This window comes from Erythrolamprus reginae, chromosome 7 (genome assembly GCF_031021105.1).
Source record: "Erythrolamprus reginae isolate rEryReg1 chromosome 7, rEryReg1.hap1, whole genome shotgun sequence".
In the NCBI taxonomy this organism is placed as follows: domain Eukaryota; kingdom Metazoa; phylum Chordata; class Lepidosauria; order Squamata; family Dipsadidae; genus Erythrolamprus; species Erythrolamprus reginae.
Genome location: NC_091956.1, coordinates 35,427,544 through 35,439,858, shown reverse-complemented (window position 1 = coordinate 35,439,858; position 12,315 = coordinate 35,427,544). Strand labels below are relative to the sequence as shown.

The following is a 12,315-nucleotide window of genomic DNA, read 5'->3' as shown; positions in this document are numbered from 1 at the left end:
AAAAAACATATAGCCCCTCCCTGGTACAGAGCTGGAAGGGATCTGATCTGATAGCTCAACTGCTAATTCTCTGCCTTACAAGGCAGAGTCCACCGGATCGAACCCAGTAAGGAAGGGTGTGGCTAGCTGATGAGGCCAGAACAAGGCCGAAATGGGACCATCCTAGTCTCCCTTAATTTTAAAATTCCAGCTAAAAAAACATTTGACATATATATATACACACACACACACACACACACATATATATATGATGGTCTTGCTATATTCGGGTTTCTTCCCGTGTAGGATTTGGAAATTTCTGGCGACATTTCGACGAGGTCCCACTTGTCATCTTCAGGCTGGTGTTTCTGTCCTTGTTCTAAGGCGAACACTGCGAGACCTGAGCTGCCTTCCTTCTATAAATACTGGTGGCTGGGTGTGGTCTGATGGCTCAGCAATTGCCTGCTGTAGTTGGAGCTTGCAGGCTACTTGGTTGTTTTGCAATGTGTGTTCTGAATCTGGTTTCAGTTTCTATGGCTGCGATACGTTTGTTAATGAGGGCTGGTTTCCAGATGTCTGGTAGGCGGGAGGTATCATCCCGCTTGTTCATATTTTGGGGATGTTTAATTAAATTCCTTACAATTTACTTTACAATATCCACAAAATTAAATCATGACAATGACTGACAAACTCTAATATGAACAATGGCCTTGCCTCTCCTTGGAAAGTTTGAGTATCATATGAATATGAATATGAACAAGCGGGATGAATATGAACAAGCGGGATGATACCTCCTGCCTACCAGACATCTGCAAACCAGCCCTCATTAACAAACGTATCCCAGCCATAGAAACTGAAACCAGACTGAAAACACACAAAACAACCAAGTAGTCTGCAAGCTCCAACTACTCAGGATATCACCCCTAATCCACAATCATTAACTAATCAGCATACCTCAGTTAAATCAACGACCCCAGGTGTTACCCCACTGACTCACCAGGAAGTTTCTACACAGCAGGCAATTGCTGAGCCATCAAACCACACCTAGCCACCAGTATTTATAGAAGGAAGGCAGCTCAGGTCTCGCTGTGTTCATCCTAGAACAAGGACAGAAGCACCAGCCTGAAGATGACGAGTGGGACCTCGTCGAAACGTCGCCAGAAATTTCTAAATCCTACATGGGAATAAACCCGAATATACCAAGACCGTCATATATATTTGTATTATATATATATTCGTATTTATATTTTTCTGTTTTAAATATCTAAGCTATTTTTAATTAATTTATTGGGAAGAGTTTTTTAATTGAGAGATAATTGGGGTGGGTGTAATGGAAGAGGCGAATGGGATTATTATGAATGATGTACTTGGCCCACCTGACGCTGGAGAGGCAGGAGGGGATGGGGCACCGATCTCTGGGGTGGCAGAGGGTCGGAATATCCCGGTGTTGCTGGGGAGAGGCAGATATGGTGGGAGCCACAGAGCTAACCATTCCAGGGGAATGAGGGATCGCTGCTTAATAACGATCCCTTGTTCTGGCTATGTGAGCTCAACCCTGGGCACTGGTGATGAGTGTAATTCTGGCCCTGGGCTCAGGTTGCTGCTACTCAATGCCAGGTTGGTGGTAAATAAAGCTCTCCTCATCCGGGATTTGATCCTAGATGAGGAGGCCGACCTGGCTTGTGTAACTGAAACCTGACTGGGCCTGGAGGGAAGAGTTCCTCTCTGTGAAATTTTTCCCAGCCGGGTTTCAGATATGGCATCAGCCTTGACCCCAGTGAAGGGCTCAAATTAAGACTTACAAAGTGGCACTCAAGGCGGCAAGATGCGCGTATCATGCCGCCTTGATTGCATCAGCGGAATGCCGCCCGGCCGCTCTGTTTCGGGTGACCCGCTCCCTTCTTAACCAGAGGGGAGTTGGGGAGCCTTTACAGAGTAGTGCTGAGGATTTTAACATGTTTTTCTCTAATAAAATCGCTCGGATCCGGGCGGACCTCAACTCTGATTGGATAACAGAGTCGACTGACAATGAGTCAGTCGAGGTGACTGGGGCCCGAACTTGTCCATCTGTCTGGGAAGAGTTTGATCTGGTGACACCTGATGAAGTGGACAAGGCCATTGGAGCTGTAAGTTCCACCACCTGTTTGCTGGATCTGTGTCCCTCCTAGCTGGTCTGGGCCAGCAGGGAGTTGACACGGAGCTGGGTCCAGGAGATTGTCAACACTTCTTTGGGGAGGGGGTCCTTCCTGGATCCCTACAAGGAGGCACTTGTGCGCCCACTCCTCAAGAAGCCTTCCTTGGAACCAGTCATTCCTAACAACTATCTTCCAGTCTCCAACTTTCCCTTTATGGGGAAGGTTGTTGAGAAGGTTTTGGCACTCCAGCTCCAGCAGTCCTTGGAAGAAGCCGATTATTTAGGCCCTCAGCAGTCAGGATTCAGGCTCGGCTACAGCATGGAAACTGCTTTGGTCGCGCTGATGGATGATCTCTGGTGGGCCCGGGACAGGGGTTTATCCTCTGTCCTGGTGCTTCTTGACCTCTCAGCGGCTTTCAATACCATCGACCATGGTATTCTTCTGCACCGGGTGGAGGGGTTTGGAGTGGGAGGCACTTTTCTTCAGTAGTTCTCCTCCTACCTCTCTAGTCGGTCGCAGTCGGTGTTAGTGGGGGGGGTCAGAGGTCGACCTCTAGGCTTCTCCTTTATGGGTGCCTCAGGGGTCGGTCCTTTCCCCCCTGCTATTTAATATCTACATGAAACCACTGGGTGAGATCATCCAAGGGCATGGGGTGAGGTATCATCAGTATGCTGATGATACCCAGCTTTACATCTCCACCCCATGTCCAGTCAGTGAAGCAGTGGAAGTGATGTCCTGGTGCCTGGAGGCTGTTAGGGTCTGGATGGGTATCAACAGACTCAAACTCAACCCTGATAAGATGGAGTGGCTGTGGGTTTTGCCTCCCAAGGACATTTCCATCTGTCTGTCCAGCACCCTGAGGGGCAAATCACTCACCCCTCAGAGAGGGTCCGCAACTTGGGCATCCTATTTGATCCACAGCTCACATTAGAGAAACATCTTTGAGCTGTGCTGAGGGGGGCATTTGCCTAGGTTCGCCTGGTACACCAGTTGCGGCCCTATTTGGACCGGGAGTCACTGCTCACAGTCACTCATGCCCTCATCACCTTGAGGCTCGACTACTGTAATGCTCTCTACATGGGGCTACCTCTGAAAAGTGTTCGGAAACTTCATATCATGCAGAATGAAGCTGTGAGAGCAATCATGCTCATGTTACACCAACACTCCGCAGTCTGCATTGGTTGCCGATCAGTTTCCAGTCACAATTCAAAGTGTTGGTTATGACCTATAAAGCCCTTCATGGCATCGGACTAGAACATCTCTGGGACTGCCTTCTGGTCTTCTCTGGGTCCCGTCGACTAAACAATGTTGTTCGGCGGGACCCAGGGGAAGAGCTTTCTGTGTGGTGGCCCCAACTCTCTGGAACCAACTCCCCCCAGAGATCAGAATTGCCCCCACCCTCCTCGCCATTCGTAAACTCCTTAAAACCCACCTCTGTCGTCAGGCATGAGGGAACTGAGATAACTTCCCCAGGCCTATATTGTTTATGTAAGGTATGTTGTGTGCATGTTTTTTTAAAATTATGGGGTTTTACTTTTAATTATTAGATTTGTATTGTATATTGTTTTTCTATTACTGCTGTGAGCCACCCCGAGTCTACGGAGAGGGGCGGCATACAAATTTAATAAATAAATAAATTAATTAATAAACTCAATGTCGTATGGACAGTTGGTGGAACAAAGCATTGCATGGCCAGTTCTTGGAGAAGATTGAAGGCAAAGTGGATAAAGAAAAGACCTGGTGATGACTTACAAGTGGAACACTCAAAAAGGAGACAGAAGGACTAATACTGGCGGCACAAGAACAGGCCATTAGAACAAATGCTGTCAAAGCCAGAATTGAAAACTCTACAGACGATCCAAAGTGCAGACTCTGTAAAGAAACAGATGAAACAATCGATCACATACTCAGCTGCTTCAAAAAGATTGCACAGACTGACTACAAGCATAGACATGATGCTGTGGAACAGATGATCCAATGGAACTTGTGCCGGAACTACCATTTACCGGTGGCAAAGAACTGGTGGGATCATAAGCCCGAAAAAGTAGTCGAAAATGAACAAGCAAAACTATTGTGGGACTTCTGACTTCAGACTAACCAAATTCTGAAGCATAACACACCAGACATCCTGATTGTGGAGAAAAAGAAAGTATGGATCATCGACATCGCAATCCCAGGGGACAGCAGAATTGAGGAGAAGCAGCTAGCTAAATTAGTGAAATACGAAGATCTAAAAATTGAGCTGCAACGACTCTGGCATAAGCCAGTGAAAGTGGTCCCAGTGGTACTTGGCACGCTGGGCGCAGTGCCAAAGGATCTCAGCGGACATTTGAAAACCATCAGAATTGACAAAATTTCCATCTGTCAATTGCAAAAGGCCGCTTTACTGGGATCGGCAAACTTAATTCACCACTACATCACGCAGTCCTAGGTGCTTGGGAAGCGCCCAACTGGTGATGAAATACGAAATCCAGCATAGTGATCTTGTTTGCTGTGTTGTATTGACATAATAATAATAATGATGATGATGATGATAATAATAATAATAATAATAATAATAATAATATTTATTAGATTTGTATGCCGACCCTCTTATGTACCAAACAATAATTCTGCCTCTGCCTCTCAGCATCCATTCAGTATTTATCTGGCTAACATCTTTGCAGCAAACAGCAAACAGCCTGATTACCTTGAGCACATTATTGCAGGTGCAGCACATGGCTCATTTGGTCTCCACTCCATTGCACCCACCAACAATTAACTGAGCTGAGCTACTGCCACTACCAGGGAGCACTGGAGCTGCACTGCTGAGCAATGGTTGGAATACCACCAATCATCTGTTCTAGGCAGCAAGGATTGCTGCCACCACACCTATCGCTGCCATTCGCCGCCGATGATAGCCGCTACCCCTGCTGCTCATCACTGCCATCAATCACTGCCATTTGCTGCCGCCAATCGCCACAGCCAAATGGTAGTGCTTGGCAGTGGCAGCAATCGGCAGCAAACGGCACTGGTGATTGGCAGTGGCAGCAATTGGCAGCAGCCATCTGCATGGAAGTGAAAGGTGGAAGGGATAGACAGCATTGGTGATAGACAGTGGTGGCAATAGGTCGTAGTGGCGATCCCTGCCATCTAGAACAACTGACTGGCAGCAAAGGCTCAAACATTCCCTGGCAGTAACGAATGGCAATAGCATTGACAATTCCCCTCCACCTTCCTTCTATAAGACTCATAGACACTTCCACTTTTTGGGGGATGTGCATCTTTTAGTGCAAAAAATATGGTAGGTACCATATTTAGCAGGATACTATGTTAGAATCTTGATATGTAATTTCAATGTTTATTAGTTTAGCATTACTGTTGTTTTAGCATTACTGTTGTTGTTTTTCATATCATTCTAGATAAGTAAGACATACTGCATAATTTCAGAAAGTTTTCCAAACTATTTTAATCCACTTAATGAAAATTAATTTATAAATATAAATATTGTTCTAGGTCACCAATTGTTGTGATTGGTCCTCGACCAACTCTGGTAACGGTAGATTCTGAGGAGGATGAACCAGGCCCATCTTGGTACAGGGCCAGTCATTTTGTCAGCTGATGCAGAGGGTGAGAGTGAGGGAGAAATAGACCTGGATGAACTTGAAAGACCACCAGAGGTGGCAGATATGCCAATAACAGTAGGGTATGACTTAGAGGAAGAGGAGGAGGAGGAAGACTATGAGCCTTTGTTAGATGCTCACTTTAGAAGATTAAGAAAAAGACAAGAATACTTGTATTGGAAAAGGTAGTCTGTAGTTTGTTAACTACTTGTCTTTCTGACAAGATTGGTTTTTCTCCAGAAATGTAAAATAACACTTTTACCCTATAAGACAGAAAATAGTTATAGAATTTTTTGGGGATGAAGGAAAATTGTGCATTATTTTTCTAGTATATTGGGTTAGATGGAAGTCATCAGGATAGCACACAGTGAAAAATAAGTATTCTTAGCAGCTACAACTGAAGCTAAATTGGGTAGATTCAGCAGAGGATGTCTGAAACTCCAGCTTATGTTTAATGTACCCAGACATGCTGCAATAATTTATTTACCAAAGATGTCACAAATGGGTCTAGGTCTCTCCATCTTTAGTTCTCAATGAGGTTATCCCTCCCTAGATAAAATGGGTGTATAAGTTGAAAATCGACCTAGGACATTAAGCTCTGAGTTAAAACATTGGTAGCATCTGTTAGCTTATAGATTGATTTTACTAGATCTTTCTCATGGTCACTCATGCTTTGTCATCTTGCAGGTGGATTAATACAGTGTGCTCTGTATGGGTTGCCCTTGAAGATTATTTCAAGACTATTTCAAGTTTAACTGGTGTAGAATGCAGCAGCACGAGAGTACACCAGAGAATACTTCTTGTTACTAAAGCTGCACTGATTATCAGGAAGTTTCTGTGTACAATTAAAGATGCTGGTTATACATGGCATATGGCACACACTCTGATTATTGTTGCAACTGTCTCTCTAATGCTGTCATTAACCATTCTATAGATGGGCATTATCCAGATCCATACAGAGATCTGGATCCAAGCCATTATGCAAGGCAGGATTTTCTTGTCATTCCAGAACCCCAAGGTTAAAATTGCCCTACCTCTGGTCCCATATACATGAGCTTTGAACAACTCCATTTTTTTTCTATGGCTCAGGCTAGACTGGGATGTAGACTGCCTCTGAAGGGGTTTTTACAAGGGGTTTTAGTGATTTTTTTTTCACTGGAATAATTATCTTTTTTGTTCTGTCTGATGTTTGCATCTTTGATTTCAATTTCTGTGCACTGTCCAGAGTCATCAAGAAATTGGCCATTCCTAGAAATACAAATTTTTAAAAATCAGAATATGAGAGAAAGTAAAGCTGGAGTCAGCAGCCTATGGGTTCAAGGGCACAAAATATTCTCTAGTATTACCCAGAATGGCTGTCACCATGACTGCTGGACATTGACATCACGAATTTCATCCATCTTTAACCAGGTAATAGATGAAATTTGCTTTAAAGACCTCAAATAGACATGCAAGACTTCACCAAGTCCTGTGAGGTCCTACCGCTCTGAAACTCTCAGACCTCAACAACTGTTCAGCTAGGCCCCTGATGTTTCAAATGTCCACCTAAAACAAAGCCACACCAAATGTTCAACCCATCTCTCCAAACATCTTTTAGCATGCTATTGGGGTCATTTTGCTGGCAATGGGTATTACCGTGGATGTCTCCTCTGTACAAATTTCCTTCTGTACAGGTGCCGCTGAACATTCAGGGATGGATTTCATCCCCTTCCTTTTGGCTTTTTCTATTTGAATGTTCGTAAAATAGTTGACAGCCGCAAATTCAATCAGTGCAGAGAATACAAAGGCAAAGCATACAGCTATGAACCAATCCATGGCTGTGGCATAGGAGACCTTAGGTAAGGAATGCCTGGCGCTGATGCTCAAAGTTGTCATGGTCAACACAGTGGTTATTCCTTGGAAAGAAAAGAAATATAATAAAAGTAATTGGTATCTTTATGAAATGAAGAAGAAATACCAAAAGCATAACATACTCTCAATTATGAGGAAAATTGAATACAAAGTGTATTAGTTTATGTTGTGAACTATGAACTATGAGTTGTGGGTGCTCCATTAATAGAGATTTTAAAGAAGAGATTAAGCAGCCATTGTCCAGAATGGTATAAGGCAGTGATGGCAAACCTTTTTTCCTCGGGTGACAAAAGAGCATGCATGTGTGTTATTGTGCATGCATGAGTGCCCACATACATAATTCAATGCCTGGGGAGGATGAAAACAGCTTCCCCCCACTCCCCCGTAGGCCCTTGGGAGATCAGAAATGGCCTGTTTCCCAACTTCTGGTGGGCCCAGTAGACTCGTGTTTTGCCCTCCCCGGGCTCCAAAGTCCTCCCCCACCTCCCCGGAGGCTCTCCGGAGGCTCTCCGGAAGGCAAAAACACTCTCCCAGTACAAGCCAAAAATCAGCTGGCCGGCATTCACATTGAATCTTAGCTAGGGCAACAGTTCACGTGCCAGCAGATATGGCTCCACCTGCCACCTGTGGAACTCATGCCATACATTTGCCATCACTGGTATATGGTCTCCTGCTTGTGTAGAGTTCTAGCGTTGGTCTAAAACAGTGTTTCCCAACCTTTTTTGAGCCACGGCACATTATTCATGTTTTCAAAATTCTGGGGAACACTGAAGGGGGGGCGGGGGGGCTAAAGAAAAGTTTGGACAAAAAAATATCTCTTCCTCCATTTCACTCTATTTCTCCCTCCCTCTTTCTCTCTTCCTTCCTTCCCTTCTTTCTCTCCATCCCTCTTTCTTTCTTCCTCTTTTTTGCTCTCTTTCTCTCTCCCTCCTTCCCTCCCTCTATGTCTTTCCCTCTCCCTCCTTCCCCCTTTCTTTCTCTCTCTCTCTTGCTTTCTTTCCCTCTCTTTCTCTTGCTTTCTTTCTCTCATTCTCTCCCCTCCTTTTTCTCTCTCTCTCTTTCTCTCTCGTTCACCACGCCAGCAACAGAGAGAAAAAGAAAGAGAGAGAGAGAGACAGAGAAAGAGTGGAGTGCGCAGCAGCCATCAGCCTCCTCGCCCTCCCAGACGTCCCCAGCGCCCGGTCTCGCGCTGCCTCCCGTTAGCCCGGCCGAAAGCCACACAGTCCCGGACTCCCGGATCGCTCGCTTCTCCAGCCAGCGCAGCGCTTTCCTGGGCAGATGGCTTTGCTGACCGGAGAAGCGAGCGATCCGGGAGTCCGGGACTGTGTGGCTTTGCGCCATGAAGAGAAAACGGCAGCAGGGAAAAGTCGGCCGTTTTCTCTTCATGGCACAAAGCCACACAGTCCCGGACTGCCGGATCGCTCGCTTCTCCGGCCAGCGCGGCGCTTTCCTGGGCAGATGGCTTTGCTGACCGGAGAAGCAAGCGATCCGGGAGTCCGGGACTGTATGGCTTTGTGCCATGAAGAGAAAACGGCAGCAGGGAAAAGTCGGCCGTTTTCTCTTCATGGCGCAAAGCCACAAAGTCCTGGACTCCCGGATTGCTCGCCCCAAGGCAGGAGGTGGCGGAGGAGGAGAGTGGGCGGATCGGGCGGGCAATGGGGCAGGGCGGAGAAGCCAGGGGCGCGTTTGGCCGGAAGCACCATGGGGAGGCAGGGGCAGGGAGGTGCGGCAGTAGGTGCCTCCGGCCAAACGCGCCCCTGGCTTCTCCGCCCTGCCCCATTGCCCGCCCGATCCGCCCATTCTCCTCCGCCGCCTCTCGCCGCGGCACACCTGACGTTGTCTCGCGGCACACTAGTGTGCCGCGGCACACCGGTTGGGAAACGCTGGTCTAAAAGACCTCCAAGGTCCCTTCCAATTATGTTATTCAGAATGTTATTTTCTGTGAAGAGGGTCTTTGAACAGAGCAAGTGGCAATACAAACTTTTAAAAAACGTTTGTTTTATTTATTTTTATACATCTCATGTCATGAATGGTTTATTTTCTAGGTTTCATACAAATAATCATAACAATATTATTCTTAATAATTACAATTCATTTTCATTTCTAATTTTAATACACAATGTCTTTCAATTCAATCTTTCAATTCTAATCTTTATCATAATTCTACCACACTTCCTATATTTTAATATATTTTTCTCTTTCCCCCCTCATATTTCTGTCTCTATTTTAACTCTCTTTTCCCCCTTATCTTATCATTGTAATAATCAAATAATTGATCTTTCCTTTTGCCATTATTAAATTTTTCCATATATCAATCATTATCTATTATATAACTTTTCCTTATTGCTCACATTTTTTTACATAATACTTTCTCCAATTCTTCATTCCTAGTAATCTTACTATTAATACAAGCTAATTTTTCCACTTATACAATTCTAGTAATAATATAAATTACTTTACTATACTCCTATCAAATATTCACAAAATAATTTTAGTTCTTACACCACATACGGTTGTCTCCCTTATACTTGTTTTAGATCATTTATTTTATATGCTTTTAAATCTGTATTTGACTATAATATCTAACTTCCCCTACCATTGTTTTTTCCCCTCTTGTTTTGTTCTATGATTGAATTCTAGCTCCTTCTTCTTCTCCCCAACTATCTTCCTGTTTCTTCCATTTCTTTTTCATGTCTGATAAAATATTTTCCTTCTGCTCTAATCCCTTTTTCACCATCAATTTTACTATTATCATCTTGTTGTTATCTTCTTGTTGATTTCCCAATTCGCCTGTCTCCTCCACTCTTTCAGGTTCTTCCATTCTTTCCTTTTAGTTCTGGTCTATATTTGTTATTCCCTGTATTATATTTTCCCATTTTTTCTCTATACGATCCATACAGCCAGATATTTCCATCACCTCTACTTTGTTCTTTTTATGATACCTTTAATGTCTTGGTATGTCTGCTCCATATCTTTATCTCCACTTATTTCCATTTTGCAGTCAAACCAATTTTAAAAGAAGAATCCATGACTCTTCCAATTTTTTAAATTTGCTCAGCAATTTTGTCTAACAAAAACAAAAATTCCCAAAGTTGCACAGTTCTCCTCTTAGCAGCAGATGCAATCATCTTTATTTGCTCAACAGTTTTGTAGTTTTAAAGTTTAAATTAGATTTGAAGTAAATCTTTATAATCCAACAAAGATAAAAATTCCCATAGTTGTATAATTTTCCACTTAGCAGCAGATGGCACTCTTGATTCAGTTTGATATTACCTCTCTGAGTAATGCTAATAATCCAGTTATTTTAGACTGAGTCCAATAAGCGAGCAAACAAATAGTAATAAAATTTAAAAGGCATAAAATATAAACCAATTCCAGGTCAAATTCCAGTTGTTGTTGTTTTTTTTTAAAAAAAATACATTTTCATTGTCAGGTCTTCACTTTGAGAGTTCAATTTTCGACTTAGTTTTCTTTCAAATGTTCATCTTCTTAAATATCATGGCTTTATTTTTTTATAAATGTGCTTATTCCGCCACTAGAAAATAGTTCCAGTATACTTCTCCCTCATATTTCTTGGGGATATTTTCAAAGTAAATTATTCTTTTGCTCAGTTCACAAGATAATAATTTTCTCTCCTCCTGCTCAGTCTTGGGTATTCAAGTCATCTTCGTGTTCATGGCAGACATATTTGCTGCTGCGGATCTGTCCATTTGCAATCTTTCAGTTCCATATCAATAACAGCAATCTTGCAAGCGTCATCTATTTCTTGCAGATTGTCAGAGAAACCACAGGTTATTGTCTGAGCATTCCAAGTGCCCAACTTTAGGGCTAAAGTTTTCTTATGGTTATTGCACAGTGCAAAGTTATCAGTCTGCTTGTCATTATGCCAATGAGGCATATTGACCTCTCCCACTGTCGAAAGTGATCCCTGGCATCATACTCTATGCCAATCAAGCAAAGACTTATAACCAGTGACTGCTGCTTTCTGTGTTGTTTCAGTGCTGTAATCAAAGCGTTAATATGAGCTAATATGGATAAGTTAATATAGAAGATAGACTGTTACCCAAGTATCAGATCCCCTCTCTCCATGTCACTGAAATAATCCAATGACACAGCCAATACGATTGGTTCCAGCTGAGTTGCAGGAGTTATCAGAACATGGCTGTACATAGTCATGAACTGCTTCCGAGACTCTGGTTCTGGATTTTGGCTCAAGGTTTACTCTTGAAGCCTTTTCCAATAATGGATATAGCCACACGGCAGTGAAGGTTTGGAATCAGAGTTTCCCTTCTCCTAGAATATGGTTTTGCCACTTTATCTGCCGTTACGATGCAGAGCCCTCTTCTGCCTTCAAAATAAGTTAACTGTCTCCTTCTGTAACCCTGGAAAGCAGCCCTATGAGCTGCTACCAGTCAGGGCAGCTAGGCCAAGATTTTTTAAATGAGGTGTTACTCCTCCAACTTGATGGTGTGACAACAACTTCTCCTCCTACAATTCTTCTCCTGCTGTTGTGCTTCATGTGGTAATTCTTTAATAACTGGGACACATATCCCTTATGGCATAAGGAATGGGGGTTGGGGGAGCAGGCTAACTGCCTGTTGATGGCAGAAGATAGTATAACTTTATATATATATATACATACACATACACACACACACACAGAGAGAGAGAGAGAGAGAGAGAGAGAGAGCTGTATAACCATTCCCAAATTGATAGACAACAATTAATTGCTTCTCTAAGAGCAATGC

The 12,315-nt window shown here is 43.6% G+C and overlaps 1 protein-coding gene across 2 annotated transcripts in view; it reads right to left on the bottom strand.

Annotated features, from left to right (window-relative positions):
* The window catches only part of LOC139170317 (gamma-aminobutyric acid receptor subunit alpha-4-like), a 216,793-nt gene that overhangs the window by 16,208 nt on the left and 188,270 nt on the right, over window positions 1–12,315 (bottom strand). Inside the window, exon 8 of one of the 2 annotated variants that reach the window (XM_070757342.1) lies at window positions 7,352–7,611. In XM_070757342.1, the coding sequence (XP_070613443.1) occupies window positions 7,352–7,611 (260 nt within the window). The remainder of the gene's footprint in view (window positions 1–7,351; window positions 7,612–12,315) is intronic. The other variant, XM_070757343.1, reaches the window with a different exon arrangement.